The sequence below is a fragment of the Oncorhynchus keta genome, chromosome 30, assembly GCF_023373465.1.
Source record: "Oncorhynchus keta strain PuntledgeMale-10-30-2019 chromosome 30, Oket_V2, whole genome shotgun sequence".
NCBI lineage: Eukaryota > Metazoa > Chordata > Actinopteri > Salmoniformes > Salmonidae > Oncorhynchus > Oncorhynchus keta.
The window spans coordinates 10,304,214-10,325,462 of NC_068450.1; the positions used below are offsets into that span (position 1 = coordinate 10,304,214).

The following is a 21,249-nucleotide window of genomic DNA, read 5'->3' on the forward strand; positions in this document are numbered from 1 at the left end:
CTTTATATCTGTGATATGGACGCTTTGGAGGTCTTTTGTTTTTGTGTTTTCAAAACTAATGTGTAAAGACAACTAATTAAATGTCCCATGAAATGTTCTAAGTCCGTGTTTTTCCATTTTTTCCAGTTGATGTTTATCAACATTGTGAGGTTACTGAATAAATGCAGATATGAAAGCATGCAGCAGTGTTGGACATTCCAGTAACTTTTATTTAAGGAAAGAGATCTATTGTTGGTCACACAATGTCACAAAGTAGAAGAATGTCAGTAAACATGCTAAAGCTTGAGAAGAACGCTCAACCTGCGAGACGCTTCCCTCGTAGAGTTGAAACAATATTTCCTTTTATTCTCAATCATTTTTTTCAGTACACTTATGCCCTTGTTGTGTGGCAGAATCTATGTAAGAAACCTGAGGATAGTCAGGACTTAATTTAAGCAGTAGGCAAGAGTCAAACAAAACAACGAACATGACAAAATGAGTGAAGACACCAAAACAACTCAAATATTTTGGGAAAAAAAGCAAATTGAAAGAAGCATTTATTTAGAAACTTTATTTTTTAAAGATTTTTACAAAACTTGTATCCTCCAAAGAATGTTCTATTTGATGTTATTAAATCCAAGCCCTGATCACGTCAACACAATATACATGCTGTGAACAACCATTATCACAACCCATTCAACATACATTTACATCTTTCTCCCGTCAAAAAGCATCTTTCTGTTACCTCCTCTAATCTATCTGGTTAAAAAGGATTTTTATTTATTTTGCAGAAACAAGAAAAAAAAAAGTTGTATCATGATCACTTTTTGTGATTTGTTAGTTCAGACTGTGCATATGTCTTTTCCAGCACTTTTAGTGGTGTCGGTTGGTCGTTAATTAGTTGTAGTTAGCACCGTTACTGCGTTCCTCTAATTTAGGGATCAGCTGAGCACCTCGTCCCGATAGAGACTCGTTTTCATACTGTAGGTCAGCTGATGAGCTTAGATGACAAGGTCCTGGTCAACATCCTCTGAAAAATAAATAAAAACAAGCCCACCATTAACAAGCAATAATGAAATGGCTATGAACCATTTTTCAATTCAAAACCAGACAGTAAAGTAGAAGGACGGGAAGATATGTCTGTAATGGTACCCTATGCCCTATACAGCCCAAAGTAGTGCACTATATAGGGAATAGGATGCCGTTGGCCATATGACTCTGGTCAAAAGTAGTGCACTATATTGGGAATAGGATGCCATTGGCCATAGGACTCTGGTCAAAAGTAGTGCACTATAATTGGGAATAGGATGCCATTGGCCATAGGACTCTGGTCAAAAGTAGTGCACTATATTGGGAATAGGATGCCGTTGGCCATAGGACTCTGGTCAAAAGTAGTGCACTATATAGGGAATAGGATGCCGTTGGCCATAGGACTCTGGTCAAAAGTAGTGCACTATATTGGGAATAGGATGCCGTTGGCCATAGGACTCTGGTCAAAAGTAGTGCACTATATTGGGAATAGGATGCCATTGGCCATAGGACTCTGGTCAAAAGTAGTGCACTATATAGGGAAAAGGATGCCATTGGCCATAGGACTCTGGTCAAAAGTAGTGCACTATATTGGGAATAGGATGCCGTTGGCCATAGGACTCTGGTCAAAAGTAGTGCACTATATGGGGTAAAGGGTATCATTTCAGATACAGACAATGAAGGCATTTGAATAGTCCAAAGAGGGCCTTGGTCCTCCTGTTTTCTTTTTCAAGGCAGTAAAATAACGAGTGTAAACTGAGCGAGGTGTTTTTAAAACTACTCACGCTCCTTGATGCTGAAGCAGTTGGCCCACTCCTCCAGGGCGATGTACTTGTCATTGTCAGCGTCACACTGCTCGAAGAAACGAGTGGTGCAGTGCTCCATGGGGATGAGAGGGGCGCGCAGGGGGGCCAGCTCTGTGTGGGACAGGAACCTACAACACCACAGAACACCTGTTACGAAGCATCTACGCAGGCCTTATAAAGGCTTTATAAAGGCTTTATGAAGGCTTTGTAAGCTATAGTGTTAGACCCTAGAAAAGTATGAAGAGCACCAATGTAGCAATGTCAGCTTTTTTCGCTCATAAAACAATACATTCAGGCATGCTGCTGATATCCTTTCTGAGACATTTTAGAGATGTTTCAGTATTGAAGTCCTGACAAGCACAGAGTTGAATCAAAGTTATAGCCCAAGCAAGCCTGTATTTATGTGATGTTGAAACAATCCAGCTGAAGCAGAAGACAGGAAACTCTTCTTCTTCTCCTCAACCTACCCATCGACGGGGTGCTGGTCCAGCTGACCGAACTGCCAGTGGACGGGGAAAATGTACATGTTGTAGTTCTTCTCAAAGTCGTGGGCCAGCAGGTCCAGGGAGTGCTCTCCAGCCTGCAGTCTCTTCTCGTTCTCGTAGATCTTCCTCACCTGCAAGCCAAGTAAAACATTTTTTTTTGCAAACATTTGTTTGCCTAATAATCTTTCGAATAGAATAAACTGATAAATAAATCCCAGTAGAATTGGATGCACAAAAGGAGTCAACTTCAATAGTGAGAGCAGAATGTAAAATCCTATAATCAAATGTTGGTTTATTCATTATTTTCGACCCATCTGCAGAGTTCGGTAAATGAACGTAAGCAAAATTAAGTGGTTCTGTTCTGTGTTTAATAATGATTTTGACCCAACCTCATGAGGCAAACGTGCAGTAAATGGGTTCTGTGCAGTAAATGGGTTCTGTGCAGTAACTGGGTTCTGTGCAGTAAATGGGTTCTGTGCAGTAAATGGGTTCTGTGCAGTAAATGGGTTGTGTGCAGTAACTGGGTTCTGTGCAGTAACTGGGTTCTGTGCAGTAAATGGGTTCTGTGCAGTAAATGGGTTCTGTGCAGTAAATGGGTTCTGTGCAGTAAATGGGTTCTGTGCAGTGCCTATAGAGTGGCTATGTGGACTTACTCTGAGCTTCTGCTTCTCAGTCAGCAGGTTGTTCTCCTCATCGCGCTCGTACAGGGTGACCAGAACGTTCTTCAGCCAGTCCCTCATACGCAGGGGGAACTCATTCAGCTCAGCATCCATGCAGGCCTCGATGACTGGAGAATAAACAGGAAGGAGAATGCGTTATATGTCAGAGCTGTCCACACAGGACTCAGTGACTGGAGAATAAACAGGAAGGAGAATGAGTTATATGTCAGAGCTGTCCACACAGGACTCAGTGACTGGAGAATAAACAGGAAGGAGAATGAGTTATATGTCAGAGCTGTCCACACAGGACTCAGTGACTGGAGAATAAACAGGAAGGAGAATGAGTTATATGTCAGAGCTGTCCACACAGGACTCAGTGACTGGAGAATAAACAGGAAGGAGAATGAGTTATATGTCAGAGCTGTCCACACAGGACTCAGTGACTGGAGAATAAACAAGAAGGAGAATGAGTTATATGTCAGAGCTGTCCACACAGGACTCAGTGACTGGAGAATAAACAAGAAGGAGAATGAGTTATATGTCAGAGCTGTCCACACAGGACTCAGTGACTGGAGAGACACACGGGACTAAACATTAGGTACGGTCAGAGAGGAAAAGATAAACAGGGAAGACCCAGGAACAGCTGAAGAAGGTTTTATTTAATGACGTATGGTCCCCAAGGTGCCAAAGGGTTTCGTTTAATTAAGTCAAGTAAGACATAGTCAGAAAGTTGTTTTGCAAGTAGGACATCCAAGTCAAAATCTCCAGTCCTATTTTTCAAACAATTATGGTCAAGCCCTTTGTCATCGAACATAAATGCGCACATTGATGTGCACAGCCCCATACGCAATGAGTTTGTACCTTCTTGTTTAATCCTGTGGTTGAATACTGTACCTGACATTTAGAGGCCATTAGTTTAAAAAAGTTTTCTTAAAAATGTTCTGCGTCCACAACGTGCAACAACATAATCTCCACTGGTGCCCTTCAGTCCTAAGGTACTCATCACCAACAGTGAGAGATGCCTGGTTTGATTCTGTTTAATGACAGACATTTAGCTGCAGACTCAGCGGTAGTTTGAGAAGGGCGGGCGGTGCAGTGGGCATGCTACAGCCTGTCCTCCACTCTAAGTGTTAGGTTCCTTAAGGCAAAATCCCTCTCTTTCAAGCCTATCAATCATTCCCCTGGAGAAGCTTTCAGCAGGGCTTCAGCTCTAAGACAACATAACCAATCACACTGGGAACGGAGTCTCAGAGGAAAATGTGTCTCTGGGAGATTCTGCACTGAATTGAATGGTTGTACTAAAACATTCTCAACGGTTCAACGGTCCAACGGTCAACGGTCCAACGGTCAACGGTCCAACGGTCAACGGTCCAACGGTCAACGGTCAACGGTCCAACGGTCCAACGGTCAACGGTCAACGGTCCAACGGTCAACGGTCAACGGTCCAACGGTCCAACGGTCAACGGTCCAATGGTCAACGGTCAACGGTCCAACGGTCAACGGTCCCTGTGGGGATCAAATACATTGAATTGAAATGAATTTAATACAATTCAATCCATGAATGTTTGTAACTATAAAGCATAGCTCACATTTGCACGGCCCGATGTAGTCTAGGTGAAGTTTGTGGCCCTTCTTGGTTCCCTCCAGACTGCACTTGTGGGCAAAGAAGTGGCAGGAAGAGTCGTAGGTTGTGTTGTCGGTGGCGCAAACCTGGGATACACAGATTATATTCATGATATAGTCAGAAATGACAGTATATCAAGAATTAGCCAATGATGCAAATAAGTAGTAGCATTATTGTACAGGTCAAGGTTCTATTAGGAACACAGTTAAATATGAAACGTCTAGGCCTACTTGATGTTGGTCTGAACAGATTAGAATATGATTCATATAATGATAACTCACATGCTCAAACTCTCCAACGGCACCAGGGCAGGTAGTTGGGTCCTGGCAGACACACATGGGGGTGTTCTCCTCATCCACCTCACACACCTTTCCCTTCTTGCAGTGGTGGTTCAAGCAGGGGCCTACGAAGGAATCGGAAAAAATTGTTCAAACATTCTGGAACATTAAAAATGGAACATATCGAAGTGGTCTTTTGCCCTTGAATTTAATGCTAAGTTATTCAACAGACAGATATTCCTGGCAGTATTTAGCAGAGGAGTGTGGAGGCGCCCCTGTCAATTAGGAGAAGGGTTTATTTTCCGTTTCCAAGAACCTTACTGGAACCATTGGGTAGAACACATGATGATAGGTCTCTCTTTTTGAGACAGAAGAACTCTGTCATTACCAATGTGTCGCCCCCCTCTACCATCTAGCCAACATCTCAACGTGTCGCCCCCCCCCCTCTCGCTCTCTGTCTACCATCTAGCCAACATCTCAACGTGTCGCCCCCCTCTACCATCAAGCAAACATCTCAACGTGTCGCCCCCTCTCGCTCTCTCTCTACCATCTAGCCAACATCTCAACGTGTCGCCCCCTCTCTACCATCTAGCCAACATCTCAACGTGTCGCCCCCTCTCGCTCTCTCTCTACCATCTAGCCAACATCTCAACGTGTCGCCCCCCCCTCGTTCTCTCTTTACCGTCTCGCCAACATCTCAACGTGTCGCCCCCCTCTACCATCTAGCCAACATCTCAACGTGTCGCCCCCTCTCGCTCTCTCTCTACCATCTAGCCAACATCTCAACGTGTCGCCCCCCCCTCTACCATCTAGCCAACATCTCAACGTGTCACCCCCCCCCCTCTCGCTCTCTCTCTACCATCTAGCAAACATCTCAACGTGTTGCCCCCCTCTCTACCATCTAGCCAACATCTCAACGTGTCGCCCCCTCTACCATCTAGCCAACATCTCAACGTGTCGCCCCCCTCTACCATCAAGCAAACATCTCAACGTGTCGCCCCCCTCTCGCTCTCTCTCTACCATCTAGCAAACATCTCAACGTGTCGCCCCCCCCTCTACCATCTAGCAAACATCTCAACGTGTCGCCCCCTCTCGCTCTCTCTCTACCATCTAGCAAACATCTCAACGTGTCGCCCCCCTCTCGCTCTCTCTCTACCATCTAGCAAACATCTCAACGTGTCGCCCCCCCCTCTACCATCTAGCCAACATCTCACCGTGTCGCCCCCTCTCGCTCTCTCTCTACCATCTAGCAAACATCTCAACGTGTTGCCCCCCTCTCTACCATCTAGCCAACATCTCAACGTGTCGCCCCCCCCTCTACCATCTAGCCAACATCTCAACGTGTCGCCCCCCCCCCTCTCGCTCTCTCTCTACCATCTAGCCAACATCTCAACGTGTCGCCCCCCTCTCGCTCTCTCTCTACCATCTAGCCAACATCTCAACGTGTCGCCCCCTCTACCATCTAGCCAACATCTCAACGTGTCGCCCCCCTCTCTACCATCTAGCCAACATCTCAACGTGTCGCCCCCCTCTACCATCTAGCCAACATCTCAACGTGTCGCCCCCCTCTCTACCATCTAGCAAACATCTCAACGTGTCGCCCCCCTCTCTACCATCTAGCCAACATCTCAACGTGTCGCCCCCCTCTCGCTCTCTCTACCATCTAGCAAACATCTCAACGTGTCGCCCCCTCTCTACCATCTAGCCAACATCTCAACGTGTCGCCCCCCTCTCTACCATCTAGCAAACATCTCAACGTGTCGCCCCCCTCTCTACCATCTAGCCAACATCTCAACGTGTCACCTCCCCCCCCCCTCTCGCTCTCTCTACCATCTAGCCAACATCTCAACGTGTCGCCCCCCTCTCGTTCTCTCTACCATCTAGCCAACATCTCAACGTGTCGCCCCCCCCTCCTCTCGCTCTCTCTCTACCATCTAGCAAACATCTCAACGTGTCGCCCCCTCTCGCTCTCTCTCTACCATCTAGCAAACATCTCAACGTGTCGCCCCCTCTCTACCATCTAGCCAACATCTCAACGTGTCGCCCCCCTCTCGCTCTCTCTCTACCATCTAGCAAACATCTCAACGTGTCGCCCCCCTCTCTACCATCTAGCCAACATCTCAACGTGTCACCCCCCTCTCGTTCTCTCTACCATCTAGCCAACATCTCAACGTGTCGCCCCCCTCTACCATATAGCCAACATCTCAACGTGTCGCCCCCTCTACCATCTAGCCAACATCTCAACGTGTCGCCCCCCCCTCTACCATCTAGCCAACATCTCAACGTGTCGCCCCCCCCCCTCTCGTTCTCTCTACCATCCAGCCAACATCTCACAACACAGCTGCTGCAAAGGAGCACCGACACACAGCTTCATTTGATTGATGTTTTCACACCTCTACTAAACCTAAGCAGCCTAAAATATATACTAGCCCAAGGATCATCAACTAGATTCAGAGTTTTTCTTGAGTGGATGATCACTGGGGCCGGATATATAATTACAAAAAAAAAGTGTAGATTGAAAATTTACCACAAGAAGCGCAAATAGATATAATATTTGACTAAAACATAATAATTTTAAACCTTGCTTACATTTGAATAAGATCACATGTCTCTATTATACGTGGGAATACCTTGGAACACATTTACAAAGTTAAAATCAATCGGAGCTGATTTGCTGTTGTTTTTAGTCTTTTATGTCCAACAATAAAAACATTTTTTTTTCTTTTTTTTTCTCTCACTCAGATGACTTGGGGGGCCAAATAAAACCACCCTTGGGCCAAATGTGGCTTCCGGGCCACCAATTGGGGAACCCTGTAGTGGCTTTTATGTGTTTAACGTTACAATAATAGCTATACATTACTGTAGCCATGCAGACTGTTAGCTTGGTGAATGTTCCCAATTATCATTGTAATATGTGGTAAACTAGGACTTTTATATAAGCTTCCCTTCACAGAAGGCATTGGGGATTAGGTACTGTTTTCTCACAACGTCTGTCGAGCGACAGTAGTGATTAGTGATTACAATGAGTATTGCTCACTCTCAGCGGTGACCTCCTCCTCCTCCTCCTCGACATCGATGGCCTCGTCGAAGTCTCCAGTCTCTACCTGCACCGGGTTGACCCCCACCTCTGGCTGTGCCTGAGACAAGGGCAAGAGAACACAAAACAACACTTCCATATGTTCCATTTTGAATGTTCCATTTTGAATGTTCCATTTTGAATGTTCCATTTTGAATGTTCCATTTTTAATGATCCATTTTGAATGTTCCATTTTTAATGATCCATTTTGAATGTTCCATTTTGAATGTTCCATTTTGAATGTTCCATTTTGAATGTTCCATTTTGAATGTTCCATTTTGAATGATCCATTTTGAATGTTCCATTTTGAATGATCCATTTTGAATGTTCCATTTTGAATGTTCCATTTTGAATGTTCCATTTTGAATGATCCATTTTGAATGTTCCATTTTGAATGTTCCATTTTTAATATTCAATTTTTAATGTTCCAGAATGTTTGAACAATAGAGGGACAGTAGAGTTGGAATCAACACATTTGAAGTTAATATATACCATATCAAAGATGACACTATTTTATATAAGCTATGGGCAATGCTCATAAATTGGTCGCACAATTTTAGTACCAGAAAAGGAAGCTGTAGCTAAATGTCTTTAGTTATCAAGCGGCACAGCAGAATGAAGTCTGTACTTCAGACAGGTTTAGACAGAGGTGTAGCAGCCTACAGCTGGATGGGGTGGATAGTCTGAGCCACATGTGGTGAAGCCATTAAAACGTCATGGTTTCCTGTCCGCTGTATTTATAACCTGTGGGATTCTACTCACTCTGTCTCAAGCTACATTACAGAAAAATAGTCAACATTCAAGGGAAAAAATCCTCTGTCACAAAAACGTTTGAGATTAAATTATTTCAGTCAAAGTCGTACTGTTGTTTTCGTTTGTTAACTTGTCAAAAGCGACACAGAGAGAGTAAAGAATACATCTACTGTCAACGTTTTTCATCTCTCTGTGTTTGATTCGTATATTGCTAAATGTTTTTCATCTCTCTGTGTTTTGATTCATATATTGCTAAATGTTTTTCATCTCTCTGTGTTTTGATTCGTATATTGCTAAATGTTTTTCATCTCTCTGTGTTTTGATTCGTATATTGCTAAATGTTTTTCATCTCTCTGTGTTTTGATTCATATATTGCTAAAAAAATAATCTCTGTGTTTTGATTCATATATTGCTAAATATTTTTCATCTCTCTGTGTTTTGATTCATATATTCCTAAATGTTTTTCATCTCTCTGTGTTTTGATTCATATATTGCTAAATAAAATCATCTCTGTGTTTTGATTCATATATTGCTAAATGTTTTTCATCTCTGTGTTTTGATTCGTATATTGCTAAATGTTTTTCATCTCTCTGTGTTTTGATTCATATATTGCTAAATGTTTTTCATCTCTCTGTATTTTGATTCCTGCACGACACTATTGCTAATTTGCTCCCACCTGTGAAAGTGACTACTCACTGGGCACAGACTTCAATTCAACGTCTATTCCACGTTGGTTGAACGTAATTGAATTGAAATGATGTGGAAACAACGTGCCCAGTGGGGATGTTCACATTGTGTGATGTTGTTTCCCCCCCTAAGCACACCTGTCCATAGAAATCTGTAAACAAGTTAATGACCTTACCTCCTCACCGACGTCATCAATGATGGGCTCCTCCTCAGTCTGAAATGGTTAAGACGATGGTGTTATCATTGTTTGCCACACACACACACACACACACACACACACACACACACACACACACACACACACACACACACACACACACACACACACACACACACACACACACACACACACACACACACACACACACATCAAAGGGACACTTACAATGGAAGCGGTGAATGCCTGACCAGCTAGGCACAGGAGGAAGACAATCCACACCCTCATCGTTCAGTCTGGAGAGAGACACAAAGAGGAACATTTTAGCACACATTACACACATTCAACTCAACTGATGTCTGGTTGATAACGAGGTGCAGTTGAGGTCAAACTCCTTTCCAGTTTACCGCCTGTCTAGAGCAGCGCCATGTACTGTATTCCTATACACGGGGTGCAAAGTGTACGGGCCAGACACGATCCAGACATTTACTCAGGCGTGGTCAAACAAGTCATGCAGGGATAAAAACAAGATGTTACTCCAAGAATCACAAAAGGCTCATGGGTAGCGGTTTGGTTCCAGACGAACCGTCCTCTGTCCTGTCTGATTTATAGGAGGATAGCTATGTTCACATTCTTTGTGGATAGTTATGTTCACATTCTTTGTGGATAGCTATGTTCACATTCTTTGTGGATAGCTATGTTCACATTCTTTGTGGATAGCTATGTTCACATTCTTTGTGGATAGCTATGTTCACATTCTTTGTGGATAGCTATGTTCACATTCTTTGTGGATAGCTATGTTCACATTCTTTGTGGATAGCTATGTTCACATTCTTTGTGGATAGCTATGTTCACATTCTTTGTGGATAGCTATGTTCACATTCTTTGTGGATAGCTATGTTCACATTCTTTGTGGATAGCTATGTTCACATTCTTTGTGGATAGCTATGTTCACATTCTTTGTGGATAGCTATGTTCACATTCTTTGTGGATAGCTATGTTCACATTCTTTGTGGATAGCTATGTTCACATTCTTTGTGGATAGCTATGTTCACATTCTTTGTGGATAGCTATGTTCACATTCTTTGTGGATAGCTATGTTAACATTCTTTGGATAGCTATGTTCACATTCTTTGTGGATAGCTATGTTAACATTCTTTGTGGATAGCTATGTTCACATTCTTTGTGGATAGCTATGTTAACATTCTTTGGATAGCTATGTTCACATTCTTTGTGGATAGCTATGTTAACATTCTTTGTGGATAGCTATGTTAACATTCTTTGTGGATAGTTATGTTCACATTCTTTGTGGATAGCTATGTTCACATTCTTTGTGGATAACTCAAAGAACGGAGACACCTGAAACCCCACCTCTTTAAGGAATACCTAGGATAGGATAAGTAATCCTTCTCACCCCCCCCCTAAAAGATTTAGATGCACTATTGTAAAGTGGCTGTTCCACTGGATGTCATAAGGTGAATGCACCAATTTGTAAGTGGCTCTGGATAAGAGCGTCTGCTAAATGACTTAAATGTAATGTACATGACTTAAACTGTCATAAATTCAATCACCGGAGCTGAATTCAGTCTCCTGTTTGACATTGTATTTCCAACTAGTAAATAGATACTTAGAAAAGTAATGTTGAATGTAGTCTTGTGCTAGTAGTCTACAGTATTACATATGAGGTCTACTTGAGATTTTTTAGTGTAGACTTGGATCACAATCCGCCTTCTTTTAAGGACAGGCATTTCCCATTTTTGGAAATGTGACTTTTCAACCTTTACTCACCCACTCCAAAATATTGATATTGATCAACGAGATTCCAACCTATTTTCACATTCTCAAAAAGAAAGTCAGAAGTTTGTTGAATTCCCAATGTGTAATCCCTATGCTTTCTACCATTCCAATGGAAAAACAATGTAGGATTTTTGGTTTAGTTGGCATCTACAGTTGAAGTCAGAAGTTTACATACACCTTAGCCAAATACATTTCAACTCAGTTTTTCACAATTTCTGACATTTAATCCTAGTAAAAATAACCTGTCTAAGGACAGTTAGGATCACCACTTTATTTTAAGAATGTGAAATGTCAGAATAATAGTAGAGAGTGATTAATTTCTGGTTTTATTTATTTCATTATACATTCCCAGTGGATCAGAAGTTTACATACACTCAATTAGTATTTGGTAGCATTGCCTTTAAATAGTTTAACTTGGGTCAAACGTTTCAGGTAGCCTTCCACAAGCTTCCCACAATAAGTTGGGTGAATTATGGCCCATTCCTCCTGACAGAGCTGGTGTAACTGAGTCAGGTTTGTAGGCCTCAATTTTCCAAGCTGTTTAAAGGCACAGTCAGCTTAGTGTATGTGAACTTCGGACCCACTGGAATTGTGATGCAGTGAATTATAAGTGAAATAATCTGTCTGTAAACAATTGTTTGAAAAATGACTTGTGTCATGCACAAAGTAGATGTCCTAACCAACTTGCAAAAACGACAGTTTGTTAACAAGACATTTGTGGAGTGGTTGAAAAACAAGTTTTAATGACTCCAACCTAAGTGTATATAAACTTCTGACTTCAACTGTAAATGTGTTATCACTGCATTTTCAATAACATATTTTTGTATTTATACAACAACCTAATGTGTTATCACTGTGATTCATCTAATAGAACAATAGAACAAAGACATGGGTTGCAGTTGAGATTACATCAGTAGTACATCAATAGTACATCAGTAGTACATCAATAGTACATCAGTAGTACATCAATAGTACATCAGTAGTACATCAATAGTACATCAGTAGTACATCAGTAGTACATTAATAGTACATCATAGCCTTAACTAAAGTAATATTAGTGTTTGGTTGACAACCCAACCAAATATCAACTAGGTATATAATACCTTGATAGTTGCATCTGAACTACTGAACTAAATCATTGTCTTTTAATTTAGATTTTTGGTTTAGTTGGGGACGTGAATCCAACGCATCATTTGTTAACCCTATCAGTCCCGCGATCCCAACTAAAATCAGCTTTTCATTTATCTCTCTGACTTTCATTTATCTCCATGTCCTTCTATTGAGCCTTACAAAGAAGTGTTTGACCGTTTTATTTTCAGGACAACAAGGACTACAAGTAGAACACAAAATAATTAGTTATAAACAGTTGCTTTCGTGAGTTTTATTGACAAATTGACAAAGGTCTGCCGACTCAAAAAAAAAACGGATTTAAAAAGAAGACATTTATATGAATGCCGTAAGTAAATAAAGTGTTTGCTCAGTGGGAAATACATATTCAACCTGTCAGTGACAACTGTGTGGAGTTTGTGACAGCAACTAAATGAACGTATTATAGTATTATAGACACTACAGTATGTTCTGGGGTTTCCTCTGATCTTCTATGTAGATGAACCCCTTACAGTATTATAGACACTATGTTCTGGGGTTTCCTCTGATCTTCTATGTAGATGAATCGATTACAGTATCATAGACATTACAGTATGTTCTGGGGTTTCCTCTGATCTTCTATGTAGATGAACCCCTTACATTCTAACGACTCTTGCATAGCTTGTGAGAGTCATAGATCAAAACATGTTACATGTATGTGTTCGTGAGAGTCTCAGCTTTTCATTGATAGCTTTTAATAGTTTGTAGCTCAAACTATGCGGACTATACATAAGTTTTGTAAAATGTCCCTGCCACAGGTCCCTTGATCCACCCTTGTCTTACAAACACTGCTCTACCTCAGTCCCTGTTAATCACACAGAGGAATGGTTTTGGTTGAGATGGAGATGTGAATTCAACACATCAATTATTAATTTGTAGACCAACAGGAATTAAAGCCTGACTCAGTCGGTGGCACAGATGGAATTATACAGGCAGAAGATACATCTCCTTCAAATGGTCATATTTGGTTGCTTTGACAACCAAACACAAAACAATATCCAGTTTACAAATTAATAATTCACATTATTGTCCATAATTTAATTATTTTTTTATTTTTATGTAATTTTAAGAATGCAGACTAAATCAAATCAAACTTTAAATGCACCTTGAATAAAGTATGATTTGATTTAGTCTTATTTTGGGATGAGGCGTGAATCCAGCGTCTACACTATTAACTGTAAGAATACATCTGAAATCCACCAAAGCCTGAAACACTAGTTCTATACGTATTGTCTATTCGTCGTGGAACACTGGGTTGAAATGAAACATGATCTGGTTATGACTTCCTTAATGCTATGTAGGCCTGAATAGTCTCATTGGTGATATAAGACTTATAAAGCATGGATACAGTTAATTTGCTCTGTTAAGGTTAACCCTCTGAGACAGAGAGGAAGAAAGAGAGAGGTGATGGTGGGATAGGGATGATTTAAACGGGTCAGGTGACTAAGTCTTAACTTGGGTTACCATGGACTCCATATATCAGTCCTTGACTTTTCTCTCTCTCTCTCCGTTGTGTAGCTTATAGGTCCCATGCGTTAGGAATAGACCATGGGTGTCAAAAGAAAACCTTTTCAAAACCTCTTTTGTTTGCCCCTCCTGAGATTTGCCCCTCCTGAGATTTGCCCCTCCCGAGATTTTTTTCTCCCTCAGATGGAGTACTTTGATTTTTTTGTCAAAGGTGTCATTTCAAGCATGGTAGAAGATGGTTTACATGTACCTAGCTTGCTATTCAACGAACAACAACATAACGACAGGGATATACATTATGAAAATACCCGAAGGTTCTGGAATTGGTTCTCAACATTTGACATATTGTGAGGATTGCAGTAAAGGTTCTTAAATGCAATGGACAGGTGTGTCTTGTGAAAGGCTCCATACCATCTGTTACCTGTCCGCATCATGTGTCTCATTGGGCCTAGCTGTCCAGAGAAATACCACTCATTCAGAAAATATTTTGTTTGCATAACTCTCAAGACTAACACCGTACGACTAGATTTAATTTAATGCATTTCTTAGAATTGTTTTATATTTTATTTCTCTAAGTAAGTGCATGAGTTCTAAAGTGCGTTGAGTCTTTGAGAGGGACTTTTCCAGTGTTTTTCAAAATGTACATTTACTGCCAGTAAATGTTTGTCCATTTACCATGCTGAGGTCCTCCTCTGACCGACATACACAGAGACTGAGCCACTAGTCCCCCTATAGCCACCAAACCATTTAACCACCGGTTATATCACCCTGAAGAAGAAGAAAGAATTCCCTAATCCTGCAGCCTGTAAAGCCTCTTTGAAAACCATTTAGATCTGCTGTTACCCTCCTAGTTTAGTTTACGCCCCAACCCAACAAACCTCTAAATGAAATACCTGCTGAAAAGGGGCCTCTTTACACAGCCATTTCCTCTTCCTCTACCCTGTTTGTCTATGAGCACCGCTTTCCAAATGAAATCACTTGTTTTTGCTGTTACGTCAGTCATCCACTGAACTGAAAACAAGACTAAGTCTAAATATGTTAAAACATTTAATTAGATAGGAAGTTTGGCAACACAGTACAACCTCCAAGCTAAATATAGACATTTGTTGAAGCTGGTAGCAGTGTTTTTGTTTTCACAACGCTAGCTTCCTCTCAGATACAGATACTACCTAGCTATATGTTTGTTAGAGGTGGAGGTCCAAGTTCTAAGTGAGAAGAAAACAACAACATATTTTTTTGCTTTTTTCAAAGTAGAGAGAACCTTCCTTGTTCACAGTATTTGAAGACGTCATCCTTGGTAACTTCTGCCAGAGTCCCTGTATTTTTCCACATCCAGAGTTCGCGACCAAGCAAAGGTCACTCATATAATTGCCAGAAGTATGCGGACACCTGCTTGTTGAACATCTAATTTCAATATCATAGGCATTAATGTGGACTTGGTCCCCCCTTTTGCTGCTATAACAGCCTCCACTCTTTTGGTCAGCTTTCCACTAGATGTTGGAACATTGCTGACGGGACTTGCTTCCGTTCAGTCACAAGAGCATTAGTGAGGACGGGCACTGATGTTGGGCGATTAGGGCTGGCTTGCAGTCGATGTTCCAATTAATCTCAAAAACAGCCCCAGACCATTATTCCTCCTCCACCAAACTTTACAGTTGGCACAATAGAACAGGTGTAGCATTTAGAACAGGTGTAATGGGACTAAACAGGAAGGGAAGCATATAGAACAGGTGTAATGGGACTAGACATGAAGGGAAGCATATAGAACCGGTGTAAAGGGACTAGACAGGAAGGGAAGCATATAGAACAGGTGTAATGGGACTAGACAGGAAGGGAAGCATATAGAACAGGTGTAATGGGACTAGACAGGAAGGGAAGCATATAGAACTGGTGTAATGGGACTAGACAGAAGGGAAGAATATAGAACAGGTGTAATGGGACTAGACAGGAAGGGAAGCATATAGAACCGGTGTAAAGGGACTAGACAGGAAGGGAAGCATATAGAACAGGTGTAATGGGACTAGACAGGAAGGAAAGCATATAGAACAGGTGTAATGGGACTAGACAGGAGAGGAAGCATATAGAACAGGTGTAATGGGACTAGACAGGAAGGGAAGCATATAGAACAGGTGTAATGGGACTAGACAGGAAGGGAAGCATATAGAACAGGTGTAATGGGACGAGACAGGAAGGGAAGCATATAGAACAGGTGTAATGGGACGAGACAGGAAGGGAAGCATATAGAACATGTGTAATGGGACTAGACAGGAAGGGAAGCATATAGAACAGGTGTAATGGGACTAAACAGGAAGGGAAGCATATAGAACAGGTGTAATGGGACTAGACAGGAAGGGAAGCATATAGAACAGGTGTAATATATGAGGCAGGGGCCACATACGAAGCCCCAGACCTGGGAAAAATGTCCTGCTGCTCTTTAATACCATAGACAAATAAGCCAGCGTGGAGAGGGAACATCCCACTGGGCACAAACTGGTTGAATCAACGTTGTTTCAACGTAATTTGTCAGCATAATGTGCCATGGAATCTACGTGGAGAATACATTGATTTATCTACAGCACCTTGTACTGGAGAGTTGATCTATCTACAGCACCTTGTACTGGAGAGTTGATCTATCTACAGCACCTAGTACTGGAGAGTTTTTACTATTAAATCATCCCTATCCCACCATCACCTCTCTCTTTCTTCCTCTCTGTCTCAGAGGGTTAACCTTAAATCATCCCTATCCTACCATCACCTCTCTCTTTCTTCCTCTCTGTCTCAGAGGGTTAACCTTAAATCATCCCTATCCTACCATCACCTCTCTCTTTCTCTTTCTTCCTCTCTGTCTCAGAGAGTTAACCTTAAATCATCCCTATCCCACCATCACCTCTCTCTTTCTTCCTCTCTGTCTCAGAGAGTTAACCTTAAATCATCCCTATCCTACCATCACCTCTCTCTTTCTTCCTCTCTGTCTCAGAGAGTTAACCTTAAATCATCCCTATCCCACCATCACCTCTCTCTTTCTTCCTCTCTGTCTCAGAGGGTTAACCTTAAATCATCCCTATCCTACCATCACCTCTCTCTTTCTTCCTCTCTGTCTCAGAGAGTTAACCTTAAATCATCCCTATCCCACCATCACCTCTCTCTTTCTTCCTCTCTGTCTCAGAGGGTTAACCTTAAATCATCCCTATCCTACCATCACCTCTCTCTTTCTTCCTCTCTGTCTCAGAGAGTTAACCTTAAAGCAGTGGGTTGAAACATGTGCCTAAGATATAAATCTGAATGGAATTCCTGAGTCCTATCATTTAAATGTGTGTTAAACCCCTTTCTCTGTCATTCTCTCTGGACTTAACTCCTCTCAGTTGGTCTACTGGCCCTAAACACACACCTGTCTCACATAAAAAAAACTACCAACAGTTTCCTAATTCTCCAGTTAAATAATTTAACAATTTACCACAAGCTGTAACTAATACAAAATCTGTGCCAATCAGGTGTTTGAGTTTGTAAAGTTTGTTCTAAATGTGTTTTTGTTTTTAAACATGTGCATCCAATATATTTCACTCTAAAGTGTGACCTGGTGTGGTAAACAGTATGTTAGTCATTTACTATGTAACACAAAACACTCTTTTGTCATCTACAGTGGGCTTGTCAGTCTGCAACACTGTATACAGGCCTTCAGACCCTCATCTCGCTAGCTGTACTGGCACGGAGCCAGAGGAGTGTCGCTAGGCAATACGCTCCGGCTTCCTTCCACCTCTCCTCCTCTGAGTCTCTCTCACACACCCATCCCCTTGTTTCCATCCCCTTGTGATTTTGTACATTTGCTTAGTGGTTGAAGAAGTGAAGGAGTGAGATCTGGCGTTCCTAGTCTAGCTAACACTCTATGGTTAATTCCGTAGTTTTTTTATTTTTATGCTGACTCGAGAGTTCAAATGTTTTCCATTTCCGCATCAGACTGTTGGTGAAGAGATGGCATGAGCACAATAACTTCCTTCCTGTCCAGGATTAGAGCTTTCTTAGGGTTGCCATGCAGCCAATCCAAAATATCCACAGTCCTTTCTCTCTTTCTTGACCTAGTTTAAACTTTATACTCTGCACAACAATAGCTACCCTTCAGCACATCGAACCAAACAACAAATTTTATTTTCAGAAATGCCACCTCCTCTCATACTAAGTGAAAGACAGTTAAAAAAGTATTTGTATTCATCAATAGGCAAGAGGAAGAAGAAAAACATTCCATTGCATAAACAGTTTGTCATTCTTTAGTCGTTAACGCAAACCTGAATACTTCACTCAGTTCACTGCTAAACTGAAAAAAGACAAATAGATCCTATAAGCCAGCTTTGATATCTCAACGGGTGAAATGTGCTTTTACTGAAAAACTTCAATACATGATGGAAAAAAATTAAACATGGACTAATAACCTAATAGAGTTTTATATTCTTGTACAAAAAAAAGGAAATTGAGAATAAATGGTTTTCACTTTTCTTTGTTTTAAAGGTATTTATTTGTTCAAAGTTGCAGTAGTTCTCAGGCAGAACAATGGACAGAGAGTGTGTTATGTCAGCCTTTCTGTGTGAGTTTGTCAAACTCAGAGGCTATCAGAACAGACATCTGCAGGATCTCACAAAGAACCTAAACAGCTGGTGGGGATTGTCATGGTAACGTGCATTCCTGTTGATGGAAGTAATTGGGAGTGGAGGGAGGGATCTGTGTTGAGATTGCTCCTCTCTCTCTCTCTCTCTCTCTCTCTCTCTCTCTCTCTCTCTCTCTCTCTCTCTCTCTCTCTCTCTCTCTCTCTCTCTCCCTCTCTCTCTTAATTCAAGGGTTTTATTGGCATGGGAAACATATGTTAACATTGCCAAAGCAAGTGAAGTAGATAATAAACAAAAGTGAAATAAACAGTAAACATTACACTCACAGAAGTTCCAAAGGAACAGAGACATTTCAAATGTCATATTATGTCTATATACAGTGTTGTAGCGATGTGCAAATAGTTCAAGTATAAAATGGAAAATAGATTAACATAAATATGGGTTGTACAGAATTTAGTTCTTCACTGGTTGCCCTTTTCTTGCGGCAACAGGTCACACATTGTGCTGCTGTGATGGTACACTGTGGTATGTCACCCAGTAGATATGGGAGTTTATCAAAATTGGGTTTAACATAGCCTGTCTTCTCTTGAGAGCCAGGTCTGCAAATGGCGGCCTTTCTCAATAGCAAGGCTATGCTTACTATTTCTGTACATAGTAAAAGTTTTCCTTAAGTTTGGGTCAGTCACCGTGGTCAGGTATTCTGCCACTGTGTACTCTCTGTTTAGGGACAAATAGCATTCTAGTTTGCTCTGTTTTTTTGTTAATTCTTTCCAATGTGTCAAGTAATTATCTTTTTGTTTTCTCATGATTTGGTTGGGTCTAATTGTGTTGCTGTCCTGGGGCTCTATGGGGTCTGTTTGTGTTTGTGAACAGAGACCCAGGACGAGCTTTCTTAGGGGACTCTTCTCTAGGTTCATCTCTCTGTAGGTGATGTCTTTGTTATGGAAGGTTTGGGAATCGCTTCCATTTAGGTGGTTGTAGAATTGAACAGCTCTTTTCTGGATTTTGATAATTAGTGCTCTAATTCTGCTCTGCATTATTTGATGTTTTACGTTGTACACTGAGAATATTTTTGCAGAATTCTGCATGCAGAGTCTCAATTTGGTGTTTCTCCCCTTTAGTGAAATTTTTGTTGGTGAGTGGAACCCAGACTTCACAACCATAAAGGGCAATGGGTTCTATAACTGAGTCAAGTATTTTTGGCCAGATCCTAATAGGTATGCTGAATGTTATGTTCCATTCGATGGCATGGAATACCCTTCTAGCCTTGTCCCTCAGATCATTCACAGCTTTGTGGAAGTTACCTGTGGAGCTGATGTTTAGGCCGAGGTATGTATAGTTGTTTGTGTGCTGTAGGGCAACGGTGTCTCGATGGAATTTGTATTTGTGGTCCTGGGAACTGGACATTTTTTTGGAACACCATTACTTTCGTCTTACTGAGATCTTTCTCTCTCTCTCCCCTTCTCTCTCTCCCGTTCTCTCTCTCTGTGTCTCAACTAAATTCAAAGGGCGCTATTGCCATGGGAAACATATGTTTACATTGCCAAAGAAAGTCAAATAGATCATTAACAAAAGGGAAATAAACAATAAAAAATGAACAGTAAACTTTACACTCACGAAAGTTTAAAGGAGTAGATACATTTTGAATGTCACATTATGGCTATATACAATGTTATATAGCCATAAGGCTTTGTCCCCCAGGTTTTGTCGCCCCCCCCACCCCCAGGCTTTGTCCCCCGCCCCTCTCAGGCTTTGTCGGCCGCCCCCCTCTCTCAGGCTTTGTCGGGCCCCATCCCCCTCCAACACCCCTCCAAGTAACTATGTGGCAACAATACTTGTGTAACATTGTGCTGTTCCAATAGCGAATGTCAGAAATAGTTCCTCTACCGTCTGTATGCTTTTCACAGCTTTTCCATGAATGAAAAGGTACGGAAATCGTTTGATTATAACTTTTCTATATTCTGTTGAACTAAATATTCTATTGACAATATAGTTTCAGAAGAAATATTTACTAATTTCAAAGTTTGCACAAAAAAAAAAAAAAAATGGTTTGATTTTGCACCAAAACGATTAATTTCCTGCACAACTTGAATATAACCACAGGAAAGCCTTCAATCACTGTCGTTCAGGTTAACACTCTGAAATATGATCACATAGTTCAAGTATCACAGCAACTCAAAACGAACACCACATTTCCAATGCAACATTAGTTGAGAAGTCCTTACCGACTAAGTCACAGCAAGTCATTGAGGAGGATGCTCAGTCTTACCTTCAAGACGCCAACAAGCAGAAAAGCCAAAGGAGAAGTCAGCTGTCAGAGAGGACTAAGACTATCTAACAGCTACACAAGTTCACACAGAAGACATTTGCTGTGGGCAGGCTCAGGCAGACCCCCTAACCCCGTCCCTTCCTCAGAGGGTGGGACGTCTGACAGACGCTCCTAAATTTAACTCTATGCTCCCTTCTAGACAGCAGGAACTCCCAAGGTTTATGGATTCTACAGGGAGGGGCCTGTTTTCCTTTGTAGTAGTTGTTTAGATGGTACATTGTTTCGAGACCGGGCGGATCATCCACATGCATTTCAGAAGTGACTCCAATTTTGTGACATTTCAGCATAGCAATAGAACATGCATAGCCTTAATTAAAGACGGTCCTATATGGCAGCTGTCGTTTTCTAGCATTTGCACTGTTATATAATGTTTTAATGTATA

The 21,249-nt window shown here is 41.5% G+C and overlaps 1 protein-coding gene across 1 annotated transcript; it reads right to left on the reverse strand.

Moving 5' to 3' along the window:
* Positions 1-504: 504 nt before the first annotated feature.
* On the reverse strand, positions 505-20,968 carry LOC118373103 (SPARC-like). Its single transcript, XM_052487539.1, has 10 exons — positions 20,808-20,968; positions 9,762-9,829; positions 9,552-9,590; positions 7,898-7,997; positions 4,864-4,985; positions 4,548-4,668; positions 2,953-3,086; positions 2,282-2,430; positions 1,794-1,942; positions 505-1,009 (listed from the first exon to the last, which is right to left on the reverse strand). Exons 2-10 carry the CDS (start codon positions 9,819-9,821, stop codon positions 981-983), a joined length of 903 nt encoding a protein of 300 aa, XP_052343499.1. The 5' UTR covers positions 9,822-9,829; positions 20,808-20,968; the 3' UTR covers positions 505-980.
* Between the last annotated feature and the right edge of the window lie 281 nt (positions 20,969-21,249).

Excerpts from the sequence above, each read along its gene's own strand:
- LOC118373103 (XM_052487539.1), bottom strand. The coding sequence starts at position 9,821 with ATGAGGGTGTGGATTGTCTTCCTCCTGTGCCTAGCTGGTCAGGCATTC. Across the intron at positions 4,986-7,897 it reads GGAGGAGGTCACCGCTGAGA|GCCCCTGCTTGAACCACCAC; the intron begins GTGAGCAATACT and ends ATTCCTTCGTAG. Across the intron at positions 2,431-2,952 it reads CTGAGAAGCAGAAGCTCAGA|GTGAGGAAGATCTACGAGAA; the intron begins GTAAGTCCACAT and ends CTTGGCTTGCAG.